This window comes from Cyprinus carpio, chromosome B9, assembly GCF_018340385.1.
Source record: "Cyprinus carpio isolate SPL01 chromosome B9, ASM1834038v1, whole genome shotgun sequence".
NCBI classification, from domain to species: Eukaryota; Metazoa; Chordata; class Actinopteri; order Cypriniformes; family Cyprinidae; genus Cyprinus; species Cyprinus carpio.
The window spans coordinates 28,908,094-28,931,898 of NC_056605.1; the positions used below are offsets into that span (position 1 = coordinate 28,908,094).

Consider the following 23,805-nt stretch of genomic DNA (forward strand, 5'->3'; position numbering starts at 1 on the left):
ATGAATTGCCCCCCTTGTTAAAAATCATGAAAGAACTGTGATTAAGCACATTATTTTAGAAAGCTGAGTTAAATTTCACTAGCCACACCCAGGCCTGATTACTGCCAGACCTGTTGAATCAAGAAATCACTTAAATAGAAGCTGTCTGACAAAGTGAAGCATGCTTAAAGAGCAACACATCACACTGCGATCTAAAGAAATTCAGGAACAGATGAGAAACAAAATAGTTGACGTATCAGTCTGAAAAGGGTTATAAAGCCATTTCTAAGGCTTTGGGACTCCAGCAAACCACGGTCAGAGCCATTATCCACAAATGGAGAAATCCTTCATTCTAACTTCTTTTGCCCCACCTATACTAATGGTAAAAATATAAACAAGTTTCTATTATTGACATACAGCCAAGTATGGTGACCCATACTCAGAATTCGTGCTCTGCATTTAACCGATCCAAAGTGCACACACACAGCAGTGAACACACACACACACACACCATGAACACACACCCGGAGCAGTGGGCTGGGCAGCCATTTATGCTGCGGCGCCCGGGGAGCAGTTGGGGGTTCGATGCCTTGCTCAAGGGCACATCAGTCGTGGTATTACCGGCCCAAGACTCGAACCCACAACCTTAGGGTTAGGAGTCAAACTCTATAACCATTAGAGAGCAAAAACGATACATTAATAACATTATATGTAAGCTATTTTTATATGTAAATAACATTCAAAAACTTTAATTGAAATAAATAAGAATCAATATAAACTGAAAGAAAAAAAAACATAAGAAATGCCATTTATTTATTATTTTGTCTGACATGCGCAACACGGACCAAAGTGCACAGAGACGCGCTGTAAATAGGGTGTTGAAGACGTGCTAAAAAAGAAACAAAGTAATTTTATTCACATATTGTTCTCTCTCTTAATATGTATGTGAGTGTAAATGTCAGCAGCATCATAAATGCCTAAAGTATTGAAGGTTGTCAGGTGAAAGAAGAGCTTATTGATGCAGTTCACTCAGTCTGCTATTTTATTCCAGCCGTTACTCCTGATATTGAATATTTCGTTTATACGTAGAGTTACACTTCAACTACGTGTAATGGTGCGATGAAAAATATTTTAGCAGTATGTAAGTTGTAACTTAGTGCCCATTTACATCAAAAAAAAGCGTGTGACGGAAATGTTATGACCCTTAACATACTGTAATGCCGAGTCCCAGCGCGACAAGACAAAACCAATAAAACCCATTACAAATGAAGCATTTGTAGCATCCAGTGGGGACATAATTACTGATTATAATGACTTATAATGTATGTAATAATGAATCATTAGTGGCAAATTCTTTAATTATAAAAAACGTACTTACAGACTGTGTGTCAGAAGCAGACTGTTCTTGCAAATTTGGAATTGCCCCACTTTATAGAAACAGACACATTGCAGGCTACTGGTTCAGCAAACATTCCTCGTCCTATTTCGGTTGGACTGTTCTGGAACAGTGTTGTAAATACAACTTAACCACTGATTTCTAGTTGTGTCCTCTTTTGGAAGGCCAGACAAAGTAGTTTTGCTTTCACAATGAAACACACAGCGTCTATATGACATAGCGGTGCAGCAACAACAATACTACAGCAAGAATAAAAGTTACGCCTTCTTTCTTTGCATGTACATTTGGGCGGTGTTATGCAAATCTTCCCACATTGTGACGTAGAGATGTGGGGGTGTGTTTAAACGAGGTGTTTTAGGAGGGCGTGGATGACTCTTAACTTTCATGAAGAATATCTCTTTGGTTTTGAGACTTTATTCTTTGCAACTTTACAGATCTTCTTTATGCACCAAGAGCTTGTATCACTCCAAAGAGAAAGGAAAAAATGAAATCACATCATATGACCCCTTTAAAGTCCATTCATGCTCGAAAACCCTCCAATGTGGCTGAATTAAAACAATTCTGCAAAAAAGAGTGGGCCAAAATTCCTCCACAGTGATGTGAAAGACTCATTGCCAGTTATCACAAACACTTGATTGCAGTTGTTGCTGCAAAGGGTGGCACAACCAGTTATTAGATTTAGGGGGCAATTACTTTTTCACGTAGTGTCAGGCAGGTTTGGACAGCTTTTTTCCCTTAATAAATGAAATTATTATTTCAAAACTGCATTTTGTATTTACTCGGGGTATCTTTGTGTAATATTAAAAATTATTTGGTGATCTGAATTAAAATATATGCAAAAATATGCAAAAAAAAAAAAAGGAAGGAAGGGGGCAAAAACTTTTTCACAGCACTGTTTTTATATATATATATGTGTGTGTGTGTGTGTGTGTGTGTGTGTGTATATATATATGTGTGTGTGTGTGTGTGTGTGTGTGTGTGTGTGTGTATATGTGTGTGTGTGTGTGTGTGTGGGTGTGTGTATAATTTTTTTTTAGGTTTTACATTTAATATTTAAATTTCATATTATCTGAGCTTCAGTTCAGTTACCAAAATGTATTTTATTTGTTTTAGTTTTTTTTTAAAAATATCCATATTAAGCTTATTTTTGCTAAATTAATCAAAAATATTTGTAATAAATGTAATAATTAATAACATTGCTGTTGACAGAGCTTATCTTGTATTTACTCTACATTCATTTTCGTAGGAGCGAATAATACCTGTGGCGATGAGAACACATGTCTTCTTGCATTCTTCTTCTGTCTGGAAGCGGTTATCGTTGCCCTGACAGCCTCCGTACCAGAACTGAGCACAAGAGTTTGCCTGTTTGTCATAGTACCAGTGAATAACGTAGTCTCTACAGGAGCCCTGACTCAGACTGAGCGAACACCGAGGATCCAGAGACGATTCTGTGTGAAGAAGAGAAAGTAATATCACTAAAAACTTTCAGAAAATAATTTAATATTATAAAAGTATCATTTTAATATACTTTTAACAATTCAGAAAACTTACTAAAATTAAATTTAATATATTAATATTTTTCAATATTGTCAAAAGGTTTTAGAACAAATTTTGTATATAAAATTAATGTTATATATTTTTATGATAAAATATTTGTAGCCTATTAGTAATATTTACTATTGTCAATATTTATGTTTTATAACAGCTTTCGTATAAAATTGATATTTTGTTATTCATTACTTTATATATTAAAAATATAATTGTAATTTCTTTTAATATTGTTAAAAAAAATTAATGACTTTTTTGTATCTTAATTATATTATATTAAATTATATATTTAAAACTATTATATGTAAAATTGTATTATACATTTATATTTATTTTTATAATATTTCATATTGTCCACATTTGTTTTATGTATAAAAAATTATATTATATTAAAATCAGTTTTATTTATTATTTTATAATATAAATAATTAGTTTTATGGAAAAAATCAAAAAAAATTATTTGTTATTTTATATAGGTAAAATAAATAGTTTTGTCATTCATATATATATATATATATAATAATATCTTAGGGATATATATATATATATATATATATTAGATCTATATAATATATATATATATTAGTCATTATTTTATATCATAGAAACATAATTTGTAACATTTAATAATTTGTAATACATAATATTTTCAACATCAATAATTGTTTAAGAACAGTTTACTGAACAAACTACCTTTTATCACTACAGGACGAGGCTTTGCATTCACATTCACTGAAGCAGAATGTGTTGATACTGATGAAGATGATGATGATGATGATGAGGAGGACGAAGATGATGTTCCTGGCTGTACAGGTTGGACAGTCTTATTGACAACAGCAATAGTGCTTCTACTTTGAGTTTGTGTCTTAATGTCTAGATCCTCGCCTTCATAATCATTCTCCACCTGCACAGAAGTAACAGAACAGTTCAAATCAGTCTGCATTAGTCTAGCGCACATCAGAACATCACAGTAAGTTAGTTGTGGTAGTTGACCTGTGCTTTGAGAGGGCCGAGGTTGATGGGAAGTTCTATGCTGTGTCCTCTGCCTCTAGAGTGAGTCTGAGATCTGTCCAGTGGAATCTCCTGAAATCTGTTCCCATAAACGTTATTCCCGTGTGAAGAAACACCCTCATGTCCATTACCGTAGCCATATCTGTTGTTTCCGTTCAAGCCGTTGGTAATCCGGTTGAAGTAAAGGGCCCCGTTCTCATCCTCACAGAACTGGCTGACCAGCTTAGACTCCAGAGCTGCATGATGAGACCAAACACAGAGCAAGATGCAATTATATAACTTGAACTTTACATTTTAAACTTTTAATCCGTAATACTTTGCGGTTAGGATTATTCATTATGATCCTGCTGTTAACATTCAAAATTAAGCAGCACTTTTGCAGTGATTTTTCCTAAAAAAATGCATTTGGCCAGTCTTAAAGAGTGTAGTATTAGACTTAGTATGAGTTAAGTCTTGTTTAAAGATGTTTAAATAGTGTCTCTGATCTAAGCTCAGTCTGAAAAACACAGTTAAAACTGATTCATTTTAGGGAATTTGTTCTAATTGTCCATTTCAATGAACCGATTCAGAACTCAAACATACTCATGAAAATCTCTGCATGGTTATATGGGTGTATGCACAAAAATATTTATATACAAAAAATGTGGCGATTTTTTTAAACTAGATACCTTTTTAAAAATAACTTTTGTTGTATTTGAACTCTTGCATTAAACATTTTCAAAATAATTGGTGACAATGGCTGTTATAAAAATTTTTTTAATATAATTGTATTATATTTTTCCCCATTATATATTATATTATACAGCAATTAAATGTTATTATTTATTTAATATTTTATATAAAAAATGTTTAAATATTGTTTTAGCCTATAGTGACAATATTCAATATTGTTAATAAATTTTACATGTCTGAATATATGAAATATATATATTTATATGATATATATTATATGTATATTTAATACATTTTATTATTTTATATTGAAAAATTGTATTTAAAATCAAATATAATATTTTATTCTATTTTTCACCCTGTTGACAGTGTTTATTGTCAATATTTGTTTTATGACAACTTTATGATTATACATTTTATATTATATATTTATATAATAATAATAATAATAATTTGTTATATTGCCCAGACCTATATGCAAAAAAAAAAAAAAAAACCTTTCTGTGTGTGTATATATAGGTTAATTTTCTTCCATGCTCACCTGGCAGTGTGTTGTAGTCATCAATGAGGAACATATGTTCACTGTCAGGGTCAGAAGCGATGAGGTTGAGCTCCCTCAGGAACTCCGTCTGTGTTGGGTCAGAGGTGTTCACGATTCCCAGCGCATACATCTCGATGTTCGCCACTTGAGCCTCGCGTACTGCCATATCCAGCTTAACAGGTTCTCTCTTATCCGTCTGTCCATCCGTAATGACAATGGCTACTTTTCTGACCCCGTTCCTGGCACTGTAAAAGGCTTCTTGTGTGGCTTTGCGGATGGCAGTGCCAGTGTAGGTGCCCTCTCCCATGTAAGGCATGTTCCTGATGGCCTTCTTGACATCCTGCTTGGTCATATACCTGGCCAGGTTAAACTCCAGATGGACGTCCAAGCTGTAAAGCACCAGACCGATTCTCGTGGCATTACGACCCACTGTGACGCGGTCCACTAAAGCTGTGACGAAGTCCTTGATGATCTCAAAGTTTTCCGGGCCCACGCTTTCAGAGCTGTCAATCACAAACACCAGCTCCATGGGCCTTTCCTTGCACTTAATACCACATCCTAGAAATATATGCAGTCATATCATGACACACCTGTTTTACTCATTATCAAATCATTTGTTTTTTTTCATATTTAAAGTGTAAAACTCACCACAAATCTCCTTAATCAGTTTGATTATGTCTTCTCTCTGAAACATAATAAAAATGACTGAATTTGCTAATATTTACAGTGCATGCATTTGCACTAAAATTAACACATTGATCGGCTTAATTATGTCTTGTCTCTGAAAAATAATTAAACAATTATGGTATTTACAATGGATATGATTGCATAGGATTGCTAAAATTAACTCCTTAATCAGCTTGAGTGTCTTCACTTTGATAAAACACTGAAAAATGACTGAATGTTTCCTAAATTAACTCATCATTATAATGCATCTGGTTGCATACTAAAATGTAATCATTAATCACCTTGATTATGTCTTCTCTCTTAAAAATAATTGAAAAATGACTGAAATTAACAGTATTTGCACTGCATATGGATGCAGAGTTTTCCCTAAAATTAACTCCTTAAACAGCTTGATTTTCTTCTCTTCAAAACATCATTAAAAATGACTAAATTTGCTAATAATTACAATGCATACGATTGCATTGTTTTTCTGAAATTATCTCCTTGATTGGCTTGATAATGCCTTCTCTCTAAAAATAATTTAAAAATGACAGAATTTTAAATATTTGAAATGCATATGGTTGTACAGATTTTCAAAAATTAACTTAAAATGAAAAGATGCAAATGTATTAGATCTTACCGTGAGCCCTTGTTCGCCCTTGATTCCCGGTCTTCCCTAAAGGGAGAGATTAAAACACTCATGTAATACAATGTGATTTAGTATTCACATTTAAAACTCTGTGTGCTGTTACACAAAAGATGGTTTATAGTAACTAAATTAACTCACAGCTAGTCCTGGCGTCCCTGGGTCACCCATGTCACCTCTCATTCCTTTGAAGCCCCTCTCGCCCTGCAAACCACATAGACCTAAAGAACAAATAAATGAAAAAAATAATACAATTATTCACAAAATACAATTTTAATAACGATTTTTATTCCTGAAGTCGAGTTCAATTGGGTCATTTCTTGCTATTGTGCCTCTGAGACATCTATGTAAATGCCTTTCTACACATGTAATATGTGATACAGAGTGCTTCTCTTATTTACAAGCTGCATGTTTGCGGCCGAGTCTTTATGTTGGTATGATCTAAAGCAAAGTGTCACCTTGGAGCCTGGAAGTCCCTCTCCTGATGGGCCCCTCGGCCCTGTCACTCCAGGAGCCCCCTGATCACCCTGATGGATTTAACAAACAAGTTTATTTTCTGACCTGGTCATCATGACTTGAACACAATGCTATTTTGCATTAGAGCTGGGCGATATTTTGAATATTCATGATTTCATGATATATATCTGATATGAAATCTCTCTCTCTCTCTATATATATATATATGTATGTATATATACAGTATATGTGTGTGTGTGTGTGTGTGTGTGTGTGTGTGTGTGTGTGTGTGTGTATGTGTGTGTGTGTGTGTGTGTGTGTACATATAGTATAGTCCACGCCCCAAAAAATACAATTCTGTCATTATTTATTCACTCTAATGTTGTTCCAAACCTGTATGACTTTTTTTGTTCTGCAGAACCTACAAGAAATTTCAACAGTTTCGGTTTCCATTGACTTCCATTATATGGATAAAATATACGATGGAAGTCAAAGGCAATCGAAACGGTTTGGTCACTAACATTCTTCAAAATATGTATTCTTTTGTGTTCTGTAGAAGGAAAAGAGTCATACAGCTTTGGAAGGACATGTGAGTGAACAAATAATGACAGAATATTTGGTTTTGGGTTGAACTATCCTTTTAAAAACAGTGTCTTGGTCATTTTTGAAGAATATTTTCAATTGTTAGGCTGACATTATGAAAACGAAACACCTTTTTCAAAGCGTAAATACAGAAATATCCAGATTAAATGTAAAAATATATAATTTTAGCTATATCACCCCAACCTATATTGCAGGTAGTTGATAGTTAACCTACTTTGGGTCCCTGAATGCCTTCCCCTGGGGGTCCTTGTGGTCCTGGAGGACCTGGTCTTCCCATGTTGCCCTGAAACAGCAAGAGAGCAGAATTAATATGGGAGGAACAGATAGCTTGTCTTCCTCAATCCCCACAGCAACACAGAAGACTCCCCGTGCATGCTGTTCAGAGCTCTTGTTCTGGACGTGTGGGGCGTTCAGATCAGTCTCATTACTGTAGTCAGAGAGATTCTTGGGAGAGTTTATATAAGATGACATGAATATCAATCTTACCAGTGGTCCCTGCAGTCCTTCACCAGGTGGTCCTGGCAAACCAGGCAAACCCCTGAATCCAACGTCTCCCTGAAATGAAAGTGAAGTTTTACCAAAAGCACCATTTAAATTTATTACAGCTATGCAGGACACTTTAATGTTTCCATCATATATGTGACCCTGGACCACAAAACCAGTCATAAGTGTCAATTTTTCTGAAAGCTGAAGCAATTTTATTCTGAAAGCTGAATAAATAAGCTCTTCACTGATGTATGGTTTGTTAGGATCGGACAATATTTGGCCGAGATACAACTATTTGAAAATCTGGAATCTGAGGGTGCAAAAAACTCAAAATATTGAGAAAATCGCCTTTAAAGTTGTCCAAATGAAGTTCTTAGCAATGCATATTACAAATCAAAAATTAAGTTTTGATATATTTACAGTAGGAAATTAACAAAATATCTTCATGGAACATGATCTTTACTTAATATCCTAATGAGTTTTGGCATGAAAGAAAAATCAATAATTTTGACCCATACAATGTATTTTTGTTTATTGCAACAAATATATCCGTGCTACTTATGACTGGTTTTGTGGTCCAGGGTCACATATGATTCAATACATTGAACTATTGAGTATTTCTATAATGACTGCCACTCAGTCATTAGTCTGCTTTCTTTTATCACAATAACACACTTAAGTATGAATTGTAATTTCACTACTTAGAAGGTTAAGTTCTATTTGTAGAAGTAAAAAATAAAAAAAAAAAAAAAAAAAATATATATATATATATATATATATATATATATATATATATATATATATATATATATATATATATATATATATATATATATATATATATTTATATTATTATTTACTTTTTTATTATATAATATAAAATAAGGTAATATTTTCTCTGATATAAATATTTTTAAACAAATCATTTTTAGGAATATTGTTTTAATTCATAATCCATTTTTACAGTTTTTTTTCTATCACTTTACATCCTGTTACATCCATTTTACTACCAAATGCTACTTCCTTAATCACATCATTCACCAGGAAATTACATAATTTTAAAAGTGCACCCAACAGCACAAAGGTCAGTATAATAGTAAAGTTCTATGATTTTTTTTGTGCTACAAACTCTGAAACAATTGGTCATGATTGATACATTTACAGAAATCAGTATGAAAATATTAGGGTTTCAAAGGATTGTTAAAACAAATAATACACAATTAACTTCAGTCCCTCACAGAGCAATGACTAACTTAAGCTCTTTATTTACATTCTGTTCATTTCCATGCAAATAATTGTGTAGACATTGTGTAAATAATCAGGCCATATTTAATGAAGCTGAAATGCCTTATTTTAATGATCTCCTTGCTACGTTTCTGGACCTGGGAACATTTCAGTTGTGTTGCTGTCTATGAAGGGTCAGAAAGCTCTCGGATTTCATCAAAAATATCTTAATTTGAATTTAGAAGATGAACGAAGGTCTTACGGGTTTGGAACGACATGAGGGTGAGTAATTAATGACAGAATTTTCATTTTTGGGTGAACTAACCCTTTAATACATTTCTGAAAACCACAATTGACCCTTCTATATCATAAATACATGAAGTGGTAACTTCACCTTTGGTCCAGGAACACCAATGCCTTCAGGGCCGGGCTCACCTGGTGGACCTGGTAAACCAGGCATACCCTGTGTAAAATAAACACACATGCTCAAATACCCAGCAACAAACCTGATTAATGGGAAATGTGATAAAAATGACTGAAAATGTTAAGTGAAGTATGGACATGCAGTGATGTTATATGGAAATGTAAGAAGTTGCTTACCACTGGACCAGGAAATCCTTCACCTTTAGGCCCAAATGGTCCGGGCGGTCCTGGGTTACCTCGATCACCCTAAATGTGATAATGAAGGAATATCACTTCATATATACTGGTTAAATTTTTGGAATAATTAAGATATTTTAAAATGTTTTTAAAAGGAGTCTTTGCTCACCAAGGCTGCATTTTTTAAATAAAAAATACAGTAAAAACAGTAATATTGTGAAATATTATTATAATTTAAAGCATATTAAAAGAAAAAAAAGCAGCAAAAATTGGTGTTGACACTGATAATACTTAGAAACTTTTTAATATTTGAACATTCATAATAATCAGTAATAACTGAGCAGCAGATCAGTATATAAGAATGATTTCTGAAGGATTATGTGACACTGAAGACTGGAGAAAATTAAGCTTTGCATCACAGGAATACATTACATTTTAAAATATATTCAAATAGAAAATAGTTATCTTTTTATTTTAATAATATTTCACATTTCACATTATTATTATTATTATTATTATTATTATTATTATTATTATTATTATTATTATTATTTTCTGATCAAATAAATGTTGCCTTGGTGAGTATGAGACTTGTTTCAAAAATAATAAAATTATCCCAATTGTCTATATAAAATATTTGCATAAACAAAATCTCATTATAAATACATTTCTTTCAAAAACATGTTAAAAAAACTAAATTATTCCACACTTTTGACTAGTAATATAGAGCTGCTTTAGTCAAAATCTCTTATTTCAGTATTTTTTTTTTCACAATCATTACAAAACATTATAAAATCTGAATTATTCCACACTTTTGATCAGTTATAAACATATTGCTCAATCAAACTCCCTTATTCCTTTAACTCATTTTCTTCATTGTTCTACAGGTTAAAAAGTCCCACCCACCTTTGGACCAGGCAAACCGTAACCAGTCTCTCCAATCGGTCCGGGAGGACCAGCGGGACCCACATCACCCTGAAGACACGAGAAGATGAGGTCATACCATTACTTCTCTGTTTTATTGATGAATGTGAAATAGAAACGTTCTGATTCATAGTGTTGGCAGAGGGCCTTTAATACAAGACATCTCCCAGCCTGCAGTGGCACAGTTGTAGTAGCTTAGCGTTGTTACCTTTGATCCTGCAAGAGCTCGTCCAGGTAATCCCGGCATGCCCAGCCTTCCCGGCGTACCTGGCTCTCCCTAAAAAACAACAGTGTAATGTTCCAGTGATGTAACTGCATTTCTGCTAAAACTATGTGAGAAACCACAGGCATTTATTGCACTGCTACTTTAAACAATGAGCGGTTTTGTAAGCTTGGAGTTAAAAAAAAAAAAACACATTTTATCACATTTTATCTTTTTGTTTTATTTTAAATATTATTATATTCAGTTATTCTTCATCGTTTTCACCCTTACCTATAGAGCACAACAATAAGGTTCTGGAAATAGAAACCTCATTCCTTTATTCCCTGTACTCTTTCATAGTTGCAGACATTTATTTTGCAGTAAACACACTACCGTTCAAAAGTGTTAGGTTTTTGTAAAATGATCCAAATGTTATCAAATATTATCAAAATTACAGTTAAAACAGTAATATTGTGAAATACTATTACAATAAAAAAAAAAAAAACGTTTTTGTGGAAACTGTGATACCTTTGATGAATCATGATGAAGTCTTTGATGAAGTTCAAAAGAATACAGCAAATATCAAAAAATATAAACATATAAAAACATTTATATTTGTTCTGAAAACCTAATATAATAATATAAACAATATATATATATATATATATATATATATATATATAATATATATATATATATATATATATATATATATATGTAAGTCCGCCAGTTTGAACATTCTTTAACTCTCGGCGCCGAAGAAAAAAAAACTTCTGAGCGCTCAGCACGAAAAAGACACTCTCTGTGCTCTCCTAGCATTTTCAAAAAACGTGGCGCTCCCATTGAGAACAATTGTGACCCAGGACCACAAAACTAGTCATAAGGGTCCATTTTTCAAAATTGAGATTTATACATCATCTGAAAGCTGAATAAATAAGCATTCCATTGATGCATGGTTTGTTAGGATAGGACAATATTTGGTCGAGATACAACTATTTGAAATATCGAAATATTGAGAAAATCGAAATATTGAGAAAATCACCTTTAAAGTTGTCCAAATGAAGTTCTTAGCAATGCATATTACTAATCAAAAAATAAGTTTTGATATATTTACGGTAGGAAATTTACAAAATATTTTCATGGAACATGATCTTTATTTAATATCCTATTGATTTTTGGCATAAAATAAAAATCAATAATTTTGACCCATACAATATATTTTTGGCTAGTGCTACAAATATAACCAACCTACAAAAGACTGGTTTTGTGGTCCAGGGTCATAATTGAAAAAATACACCAGCCACGGGAAAAACACTTTGGTGGACACGCAGCCTTACTGACCCCAAACTTTTGAACAGGAGTGTGTACTGCTTCATGGCATGCAAAGTTAATTATACAAGACAATCAGGCTTTTGTATATATATTTTTTATTACTTTTAATCAAAGTTCATAATGCTGCATTCTCTGACTTGGTTGCTTTTTTCACAGCATAGTCATTTAACTTGTTATTTAAAACATTTTGTAATGGAGAAAATGTTAAAATACTTCCAGAACCAATGTTGTGCTCCATTTCTTTAGTTATTCTCACCTTTGGTCCTGAAGGGCCACTTATGCCAGGAGGACCTGGCAACCCTCGAATGCCTCGTTGGCCTTGATCTCCCTATTAAGATTAGAACACAGAATATCAGTCAACATATACTGTAGATAATGATACTTGAGCCTTTTTTGACATCCACCAGATGATAATCATCACAATATACTCATACAGAAAGAAAATCTGGAAGTCTGAAGTGCTGTACCTTCTCTCCTTGAGTGCCAATCCCTGGAGCCCCCTCAGATCCCCTCAAACCTGTCGCCCCAGACTCACCCTGATGAAGAGAAACAATGCATTTAATACCCACTATTTGCTTAAAGCCTTATCTAATCAGCAGAACACTCAACCTCAGTCACGTTAGATGACCTCACATCAGTCCAGACATCAGAAAGCGGAGTTACCTTTTGTCCTGGAGCGCCATCCTCCCCAGGAAGTCCAGGTACACCAGCCAGTCCTGATGCACCAGGGTCACCCTGAAGAAATAATATCAGTACTTAGTACCATCTTCATCATGGTCAAAAAACTAGCTTCTTTTCCAGATGTCCCATGCAGTTTTGAGCCTACATCACCCCGGGTTAAAGAACACAAACCTTTGGTCCAGGTTCGCCCTGCCCTCTCTCTCCCGGGGTTCCCATCTCTCCTGGTAAACCTTGTTCTCCCTAGAGAACAAAATGGAAAATAATCAGAAAACCAATCACATCACACCATTAAATAAAAAACTTTAGCTAGCCTTTAGCAGAACCAACCTTGGGACCGGGGAAACCCTCTCCTGGTGACCCTCTTCCTCCTGGAGGCCCTCTCGGACCCTCAACACCCTGATATTGAGAAACACTGCATTAGAAAACCCATCATATAAGATCACTAATAATAAGGATAGAAATAATAAACATAGCATTGCATTTAAATTATTATGTTTATTGCAAAACTGTTTGATCAAAAACACAGTAAATATTTTAAATATTATTACAATTTCAATTAAATATTTTCTATTTTAATATACTATTAAAAGTAATTTATTCCTGTGATGCAAAGCTGAATTTTCAGCATCATTACTTTAGTGTTCAGTGTCACTTGATCCTTCAGAAATCATTCTAATATACTGATTTGCTGCTCGGTTATTATCGATTAATTTTATTGATGCACCAAGATTAATAAAGGTTCTTATTATTATCAGTCAACAACAATGTTTTGCTGGTTCCTTTTTTGTGGAAACCAGGATTGTTTGATAAAGTTCAAAAGTACAGCATTTATTTAAATTAGAAGTCTTTTGCAATATTATAAATATCTTTACTGTTACTTTCAATCAGTTTAAGTTTTTCATTATTAATATTTTTTAATATTACTTAAACCAAACATATGAATGATATTGTATCACAGTTTTTGACTTTGATGATTATAATAAGAAATGTTTCTTAAATTAGCATGTTAGAATGATTTCTGAAGGATCATGTGACTATTCATCTGTCTGTTTGTTATGGCAAGGTGCAGTTTAACTGAGCACAGCTCGATCTATTTTATGAAATAATGCATGTCCATTCATGTCCATTTTCTTAATTCACTGGACCCTGAAAACAAGCCAAGGACAGTTAAGAAACGTTGTATCACCTTTTCTCCCTGAATGCCAAGCCCTGGGAGTCCAATCGGTCCTGGTAAACCTGGAGGCCCAAGCTCACCCTGAAGACACAAAAAAGATGAGTCCATTTCAGATGAGTAATACATCTCTAAAATCTTGACATTTAATTTAGGGACATAATAATCTGTCTATTCTGAGCATAAGAAATGACTGGTTTAGCAGGTCTGCAGAACTCTCTATCTTTTCCCACAGTAAGCTGAGCTGTGCCGCCCTCCCATCTGCTCTTTCTCACTCTTTATTACCCTCCCACAAGTCCCTGGGCGTTTAAATGGGAACTTAGGGCCAGTTTGCATACTTCATTAAGCCTTTTGTGTGTTGTAGATGGTGTGGTTGTGTGAATCCCATTCATGGGCTGATATATTTACAGCCCACCTTATTGCCTTTGATTCCAGTGCCCGGCTGTCCTCTTGGTCCCTTCGGCCCCTCCAGACCCCGGTCCCCCTGTCAAACAAAAGAGGCGTCATCAGCCCAGTGTCTCTGAAATGCTATCCTCCCTTTCTCTGCCATTCAGGTGCATTTACTGCATTGCATGTATTGTTTCTTTATCTGTGGGATTTAGAAAACACCTGTTTTTCTGAATGGTAATAATACAGTGTAATCCCTCAATAAGCCCTAATTGTTGTTTATTCACAGTGGCTCAATTTGTCTGATGGTCGGTTGCACTGATAAGGATTAAATTAGAGTTAATCCAAGTTTTTTGGATCTTGGTTTTATTCTAATTTGAGTTTCAAACACCACTTAATTGACAGTAATTAAAATAAAACCTTCACCTGCAATAAATTCCAGTGTTATTTTTTATATTTTAAAATGTATCATTGTCTCTAAATGTATTCTAATTAGTTTATTTTTACATTTTTATTTAGTTTTAGTAATTTTATTTTTATATTTGCGGTTTTCATTCTAAACTTAATTTAAGTTTTAGTAATCTTGTTATTTGATTTTATCATTTTTATTAGTTTTTTCATATTTCCTTTTAGAGAAATATTTTTAAAAATGTACTTGACATTTTTATATTTATTTAGTTTTAGTTTTAGTTTTTTAAACTTTTTTTTCATTTTATTTCAGATTTATTTCAATTACTGAAAACTATTTTTAATGGTTTTAGTTGCAGCTAATGATAACACTTATTTCTTATCGTCAAATACATTTAATTTGTAAATATTAGCATAAAATAAACTGATGAAAGAACATTGATAAGAAAAGTCAACATGTAAGTATATGCAAAATGGCTTGATTAAATGTGTTATCATTTTCGCAATAATTCCCTTAAAGATAAAGCAATATTATAAAGAGTTAATATTAATATTATATTCACAAAACATTTGATATATATAGAGCACTTAGGAATCCAAAGCATTACATTTATTTCTCTGGAAAAATGGGTCAAAAATATTGATTAAACATCCTAAAAATGCCCCTCACTTCAGATTGATTCAAAACTTGATATGCATCTTCATGAATACTGAATATCATCATAAATCTGAAAAAAAATATTGAGATATAATTTAGCTTAGCTACTGTGTGAAGGTTTTCAAAGAACTTAGGGTTCTCCTTAACATGAATCACATTTCTTTGCTGTATTTTTAGTTTACGATTACATTTTATGCACCGTTCTGGCTTTGATGTAGACCTAGTTAGAAAACAGATCTATTAAATCCTGTCTTGCATCCTCAGGCTGGTAATGCTCAGCTAATTTATCTGGAACATACAATAATTAATAGCCTTGGGTTTTGAAATGAGGATTTACCAGGGAACTTTAAGCCTCTAATGAGGTATTATAAAAATTACGAGTCTTTAATGCATTTGAAGATCTTCTCAGTCCGATTGCCTTTGGCTGCTACCAATCTCAAAGGAGATTAAAGAGCATAGAGACATTAGTGAGAACATGGCGTTTTTGGGCTAAGCTTACCTTTGGACCTGGAAAGCCTTCTCCTAGTGGTCCTTTCTCTCCTTGAACCCCCTGTGGCCCTTGAGGCCCCTGATTTGTTGAAGAAATGTGAGGGAAAATGTCATATAGTCAAATCTATGGGTGTAAATTCAGTGTGTGTTGATTAGTAAACAGTTGTGGAAGCTGAATATTTTTGAATTTCTGCTTCTGTACTTACAGGCAGACCTGGCTCGCCTATGCCATGTGGACCCGGTGGACCTGGTCTTCCCTGAAATCCCATATCTCCCTGCAGACGGATCAAAGACGTGAACAATTCAGGAGAAATAGTAAGAAATACTCTATAGAAAATTACAGCATATCTGAGAATCCACAACCATTACCATCCATGTCATCTAAAAAAATGGCATTGCTTTTATTCAAACTGAGCAAAAATATGGAGAAGATGCTAATATTTATAAGGCCATATATAATTAAAATTAAATTCTTATGGCTTGATATGTAAATGAGATCTTTATAACAGTATAACAGACTACTTGCATAAAAAGCATATACTGTAAATATCAGTTTTCACTCTTTATCTCCCAATAATATGTCTTAGTAAGATGATATTTAAAAGCTTAGTTTTATGATCAAAGCTTTGTAGCTTCAAAACATGTAATGCAATGCAATACAATGATGATAGAGTGACTAGACATCTAAACGGTCCTCAAAAGCTTCTTTCTGATACTTTTTTGATATGATTTTTCTAACGAATGATATATGGATAGTTAAGTTAACCATCGTTGCTTCAGTCGAGTAAATATTACTAACAATATAAAAGCTATTCTTATGCTTACTGTATAAAAATCAGTAAAGATTTCACAGCAAAAATACACTTAAACCCTGATGTTGGACATTTGTACAATAATACTAAAAGGACTTTTACTTGTTAACCTCAATCGGACAAAAGAGGGCATGTTGTAGATTGTGTGCAATGGTTTTTAAGCAAAGTTTTCTTAATGTTGATCATATAGAGGCCTTAAAAAAATGATGTAACAAATATGATACAGTAGGCTTTATGGGTTCACGGTTAAGGTGGCTCACTGACCATGGGACGTCAAAGGAAACAAAAAACATCTTAAACCAGCCTAAGGTGGTTTGCTGGTCTAAGTTGGTCTTACATCTCAGCCAAGCTGGTGTTATGATGGTTTAGCTGGTCTCCGAGCTGAAAAATGCTTGCTGCGATTTTGGAGAATTTAAGTGAATTTGCAGTCAAAAAGGTAAATATGGCTGACCTTTGGTCCAGGAAGACCTATTCCACTGTCGCCCTGAATTCCAGGTGGGCCAGCAGAGCCGCGCTCACCCTGCGATTAATTACAAACAACAACAACAACAAAAAATACAGATTAGATACATCTAGTTCATTAAACATCACATTCATGAGAGAAATCAGGACTCATGTATGTATTTATTTTAGTGCTGTCAAATGATTAATCACATCCAAAATAAAAGTTTTTGTTTACATAATATATGTATGTGTAATGTGTATATTTATTATGTATATATAAATACACACACATGCATGTGTATATATTTCAAAAAAATAGGTAATGTTTATATATCAAATATGTGTTTGTATTTATATATAAATAATAAATATACACAGAGCACACACATATATTATGCATACAAAAACTTTTATTTTGGTTGCGATTAATCGTTTGACAGCACTAATTTATTTATAAGGATAGTTCATCCAGAAATTTTGTCAGAATTTATTCACTCTCATGTTGTACCAAACAACATGACTTCCAAAGCCACTGACTTCCATGGTGTTTTTTTTTTCCATACTATGGAAGTCAGTGGCTACCTGCCACTGTTTACCATCATTCTTCTAAATATTGTGCTAAAGAGAAGGAAGAAATTCATACAGGTTTGAAAAAACAATGAGAGTGAGTAAATAATATATAAATCATTATATAAATATATATAGCACCTCAGAACTACTAAAAGACATCTTTGAAATCAGGGAATTAAAGTCCAGAACCGTTAAATTATTTATGATGCCTGTCCGTATTTAGGGAGCTTAAGTAGCATTGCATCATCTGTAGAAGTGTTATTATGGATTATGGCCTTGTATTTTGGCCAGAAGTAACAGTTTATAGTAAAATTGTCTAAATGATGGATTTGCTTTTTTGACAAACAAGCAGCCTTGCACTTCATAAGATGTAAATTATTGGACTGTATTTGTGTGGATTATTATAATGTTTTTATCAGCTGTTTGGACTCTCATTCTGACGGCACCCATTCACTGCACTGGTGAGCAAGTGATATAATGCTACATTTCTTCAAATCTGTTCCCATAAAAAAAAAAAAAAAAACTCATCTACATCTTGGATGGCCTGAGGGTGAGTACATTAATTTTCATTCTTGGGTGAACTATTCCTTTCATTTTCAACCAGGAGTTGAACCATATAGATATGAACTGTTGATAAAAAATACAAAGTATAATCCAATTTAATCAAGTAGATCACTGCAGGCAGTCACAAATCTGCTCATGACATTTACAGTTTCATCTTACTGTGCTGCCTTTCCGCATGCTGGAAATTCTCTCTGTTCACGTCACCTGCATGTCTGTGCATGAATTTATACTTTGCACAGCATTTTTCCATCATGCACATTTCTACTGTTATTAGCTTCCAAGACAATAATCTCAGACCACACATAATCTAGTTGGTGACCTTACAAGCACTTTCTAGCATCTTACTGGTTGACTTTTAACCTCAGGTAGTAAGGATTATTATTTAAAATAATAATGACTGTTTATTATCATGGTATCATCTATTTTTAGATGATAAACAGGAAGTACAAAGCAATTTGTTTCATGGCGGTCTGTGACACTAGGTTTAAGAACCTGTGAATGTATGAAAAAGGATCCCTAATTAGTGAGGACATCTGCAGAGCTGTCTAAACCTCTGAATGCTTCCTGCAGTTAAATTAAACAAGGGGAAACTACTGGCAGAGCAGCAGACCTCTATTAAAGGAAATCCAAAACATGTCAAAACACGCTCATTCATCTTCACCCCCTTTTTGAGCACAAGTGCAAAGCATGCTGTATGCATTTTGTGAACACTTTTCACTGCAGACATGGTCTCTTTTGAAAGAAGACACTTTGAGGATTTGGTCTAACATACAGGATTAGTTCACCTAACAGTTTAAATAACTTAGAGGAGAAATTTCAAAGAATTGCATCTATTTTCAATATAATAATTCATAAATTATAAAGCCATGCAATAGACCATTTTCAGAGTCATTTTGACAGGAATGAAAACGAGGCTGTTAGGAATAAAACTACTGTGTTTTTCATGTATTGTACTATTGTTTAAGAACATACTAACAATTCAGCTGACAAAACTTCTTTCTGAAAAATCTTTCAGTATATAAAGACTCCAAAAAAAACAGTTTTGAAAGTTATGAGCTGTGATCTAGGAGGACCTTAGTACAGTGCATGCCATTATAAAGACTGTACGTCTGTCCCTCACAGCTTTTTTTTTATCCATGTAAAAATCAATATGTCATCTAACCTGATTAAGGTCTATAGCTTAATGCATGTAAACAAATTAAAAGTGTAATTAACTTTTTAATATTTGTTGTTACTTCCTTCGTATTCCAAAGAAAATAATAATTATAATAGCATACAGGTTTAGAACAACATGAGGAGTAAATAATGAAAGAAATGAATTGTTGGATGGGCTATTCCTTAAAAATTATGACTAAAACAAGTAAGAAATTTTCAAATGCATTGTAAATGGATGCATAAATCATACTGTCCTTGTCAAGGCCTAGAAACACAATGTTACCTTCTGTCAGGTAAATGAGTGCATCATTTAGTCAGAAATGGACATAAATGATAATTCCTTCTAATGCATCAATATTTCTCATTCATTTTGGCCAGAACGTTCTAATGGATTTTATCTAATGGATATAGCAAACAAACAAGCTTCCAGAGCGTGGGGTTTCTCATGCACAATAGCATGCTGAATAAGCAATGGCTTCTGGAGTCATAGGAGACAGTGAAACTTTTCCAGGTGTGCGTGTTAAACATGATAAGCTGAAATTTTCAGGATAATAGTTTGTGATTATAAGCCACAGACCTTCTTTCCCTGTGGGCCTTCTGGTCCGATGTCACCCTGTGGTCCTGGTAAACCCTGCAGGGGGAACATGAAAGCGTGTGTTACAGTGTCTGGCATGAACATTTGAGTCTCTAAGTAATTATCTGTAGACAACACAGCATTATGCTGGTTTCAATACAGTAAAATGTACATTTAATCATATGTTGGGGGAAATTCAACATGTGTTTTAACATTTACCTCCTTTGAAATATAGTGAAGCCAGTTTCCACAACGGGGTAAAAAAAATAGGTAATTAGTAACTGAAACCTTTAACTCACAATTCTTACTTTTTTTTTCTTTCGGAAATTCCGAGAAAAAAAGTCAGAATTGTGAGATATATACTCAGAATTATTTTATATCACACAATTATTAGTTTACATCTGGCAGTTCTCTCTCTTTTTTTTTTTAGAATTGCAAGACAAAAGTCCGAATTGTGAGATTTAAACTCAGAATGACATAAAATGTGATATAAAATGTCACCGTTATTACCTTTTATATTTTTTAATCTTGTGTTGGAAACAAGCATTTTTAAAAAATAAGCTCTCAGATTTAGTTTGAAATAAATGAATGGAAAGTTTTTAGTTTGAAATACATAAATGGTACAAACATCTGTCTCATGTGATCTAAATGCAAGCAGTCAATGCTAAATACAGGTGTTAATGGCTCACTTGAACCACATTTGCATATTTAAAAACGAATGACCACCTATTCACCTGTAAATCAAATACACACTAAAAAAAGAATCTGGCGTATGATTTACTTTTAAACAATTCACACTCAGGAATTGCTACTAAATTTCACAAATAATTTACAACTTTGAAAACAATTTTTGTTGCAACACTTTAAAGGTTAAAGGCTTTAAACAACAGTGTGGCTTTAAAAGAAAACAACTGTAAACGGTAAACAATGTGATTAAACATTTTACATACGCATATGTTTAAATAAAAAGCGAGATTTTATATTTTAAAATAATATGAAATAAATGTATCAGACCCACCTGCAGACCTCTGGTCCCTTGAGTACCAACTGGACCTTCAGGACCCTATCAGATGGTACAATATAAACACGTTTAGCATTTGAAACATATTCTGTATTATTGTTCTCTATTAACATGTTGGAGGAGTGTGCAGAAACTGTAACTTCTGAAGGGTTACGCACTCGGTCTCCTTTGATTCCTGGAGTGCCACATTCTCCTCTTTCACCCTGTAGACGGTCAGAAAAAAATCACAGTCGTGACAATCTCATATGCTTCCACATAAATATATTATGAATAGGTGCAGGGTTTTAGTACCTTCTCTCCATTGTAGCCTGGCTTCCCCTGGGAACAAAACAGGAAGACATTATTTATGTATGTATGTATGTATTATTATTATTATTTTTTTTTTTTAAGTTTATTCTTGCATATTGGTCAATGATGTGACACTAATCTACTGTCTCGATATATTTATTAAAATGCAGTTCATACATACAATACATACATACTTGACAACACATTTTAAATTTGTGAATTAAGATTAATTTTAATGTTTTTTTAGGCTTAAAGTCTCAAAAATGTCTATGTGGTGTAAAACAATCTTGGACATTTTTTTTTTTTTTTTAATAGTTTGAACTAATCTTAGTAACTAACTTAAACTTACTAATTAATGTTACAGTTTTGATTTTAAAATAAAAATGAATTTTATCCAAATAAAAGTCAGTGTTATGTAATAAAAATTAAAGACCAGAATAATAAAAACCAGAAAACCGTACAACAGGAAATGACATCACCACCAACATCGACTTTTTTTTTTTTTTTAGATTTAATATTTTTATCTTTAATAATTGATAATTAGTTAGTACAAATGTGTAATTAGTTCACATTTTCAAATAACTGAACTTGAATCATTAATAATATGCATATACTGTACATACACACACTGTATACAGTATACACTTTAAAGTAGTGTGTTTGTGTGTATGTGTGTGTAAATATATATTATATATATATATATATATATGTAAATAAACATATGTAAAATAAAAAATATTTTTCACAATAATTTAACCATTTTTAAAAAAAATTCTTTGAAAATTAAGATTAAGTTGTGTACAATATCTGATTACATGATGATACACCACCTGACATTTTTCATGTTTCAATTTACACAAATATTTTTTTCATTTGTTCAGTCATGTAGCACAATACTGCTGCTTCAGCCCCTCACCTCTGCACCCTCACGACCAGGAAGTCCACTCAAACCAGATTCACCCTAACAAGAGCACAAAACAAATGGTTTTCAGAAAGGGTTATAAAATACAGTTTGTCAGTCTTGATTCCTGTACTGTTCATTATGAGAAAGTGTTTATGAAATCTTAAGTAGAATTATGAAGTGACAAAAACACAACAATATAACTAACCATCAGCTTCCTCATCACATGTCCCATGTGCATCCACAGAAGCAAGCACACGGCAGAGAGAATGACAGATAGACAGCAGTACTAAAAACAAAATACTGACCTTTTGACCTTTAGCCCCAGGGACTCCGTCCTCACCTGGGCGACCCTTCTTTCCCTGCAGGGGAAATAGGAGAAAGTGAGAAGCCGTGTCAACTCCACCCAAAATATTTGCTCAATAGAAAAATGAATGACCTCATATGTCTGATGGGTTTATTAGACCCATAAAACTACCCAATCAAAAATTCAGTTCATGCACTTAAAGGAATAGTCCACCCCAAAATGAAAACTTGTATGCATTTCTTTCTTCAAAAGAAGATACTGTATTTTGAAAATGTTTGTAATCAAATGGTTTCAGGTCTCATTGACATATGGGACCCCAAACTATTCGGTCACCAACATTCTTCAAACTATGTTCCACAGAATAAAGAAACTCATGTATGTTCGGAATGACATAAGGGTAAGAAGATGGCAAAAATTTCATTTTTGGATGAACTAACCCTTTAATTTTCATAGAGGACACATAAAAAACAGTTTGGCAAGTGACTTCAAGGTTTTATTTTATGTTAGTGTTATTTTAGCATTATTTGTTATTATTATTTTAATTTATCTTTTATATTTTCAGCTTTCATTTTAATTTAAATTTATATAGTTTTAGTTAACATTAACACTGATTCATGTTTCTGAACTGTTTGAGGACAAATTGTTCACCAGAAGTTACCTAAATCTGACAAAATCACCTATTAGGAATTTATGGATTTTTTCTTTTTTTTTTTGATAAAAAAAAAAAAGATTTAAAATGTTGTCGAGTTAATTTTTTTTTTTTTAACCAGTTCAAATGAAACAGTTCTTTAAAATAAATCAAACAGCACTATGAATGAACAAGGAGAGTCTATGAGTTCATTGGCAGCTGGTCAGTGCTAAAAGTGCTGGCCAGAGGAGGTTAAACTAATGAGAACAATTACGGAGGCCTGTAATTTGAAGTCATGAGAATGTGTGGAATCCCAGAGAGGTGAAAGCACCTGGATAATGATGGTTAGGCGTCTGTCAATAAATAACTGACTCTAACATGATCCGGCCTCCTACACACTTCAGACTAGCATTATAAACCATGGTAAAAGAGTAATCAGCATCATTTCATTTCTCAAGTAA

General features: G+C 33.2%; 1 protein-coding gene across 1 annotated transcript in view; it reads right to left on the reverse strand.

The window, feature by feature from the left end:
* The window catches only part of LOC109075948 (collagen alpha-1(XXVIII) chain-like), a 30,635-nt gene that overhangs the window by 1,183 nt on the left and 5,647 nt on the right, over window positions 1-23,805 (reverse strand). Inside the window, exons 5-34 of the mRNA XM_042731831.1 lie at window positions 22,718-22,771; window positions 22,425-22,469; window positions 21,512-21,538; window positions 21,379-21,423; window positions 21,218-21,262; window positions 20,203-20,256; window positions 17,344-17,412; window positions 16,287-16,355; window positions 16,091-16,159; window positions 14,554-14,622; window positions 14,154-14,222; window positions 13,295-13,363; window positions 13,139-13,207; window positions 12,950-13,021; window positions 12,754-12,822; window positions 12,543-12,614; window positions 10,961-11,029; window positions 10,735-10,803; window positions 9,829-9,897; window positions 9,623-9,691; window positions 8,005-8,073; window positions 7,733-7,801; window positions 6,911-6,986; window positions 6,601-6,674; window positions 6,454-6,489; window positions 5,796-5,832; window positions 5,148-5,705; window positions 3,917-4,170; window positions 3,617-3,827; window positions 2,635-2,823 (exon numbers count right to left, since the gene is read on the reverse strand). Coding sequence (XP_042587765.1) covers window positions 2,635-2,823; window positions 3,617-3,827; window positions 3,917-4,170; window positions 5,148-5,705; window positions 5,796-5,832; window positions 6,454-6,489; window positions 6,601-6,674; window positions 6,911-6,986; window positions 7,733-7,801; window positions 8,005-8,073; window positions 9,623-9,691; window positions 9,829-9,897; window positions 10,735-10,803; window positions 10,961-11,029; window positions 12,543-12,614; window positions 12,754-12,822; window positions 12,950-13,021; window positions 13,139-13,207; window positions 13,295-13,363; window positions 14,154-14,222; window positions 14,554-14,622; window positions 16,091-16,159; window positions 16,287-16,355; window positions 17,344-17,412; window positions 20,203-20,256; window positions 21,218-21,262; window positions 21,379-21,423; window positions 21,512-21,538; window positions 22,425-22,469; window positions 22,718-22,771 — 2,815 coding nt within the window. The remainder of the gene's footprint in view (window positions 1-2,634; window positions 2,824-3,616; window positions 3,828-3,916; window positions 4,171-5,147; window positions 5,706-5,795; window positions 5,833-6,453; window positions 6,490-6,600; window positions 6,675-6,910; window positions 6,987-7,732; window positions 7,802-8,004; window positions 8,074-9,622; window positions 9,692-9,828; window positions 9,898-10,734; window positions 10,804-10,960; window positions 11,030-12,542; window positions 12,615-12,753; window positions 12,823-12,949; window positions 13,022-13,138; window positions 13,208-13,294; window positions 13,364-14,153; window positions 14,223-14,553; window positions 14,623-16,090; window positions 16,160-16,286; window positions 16,356-17,343; window positions 17,413-20,202; window positions 20,257-21,217; window positions 21,263-21,378; window positions 21,424-21,511; window positions 21,539-22,424; window positions 22,470-22,717; window positions 22,772-23,805) is intronic.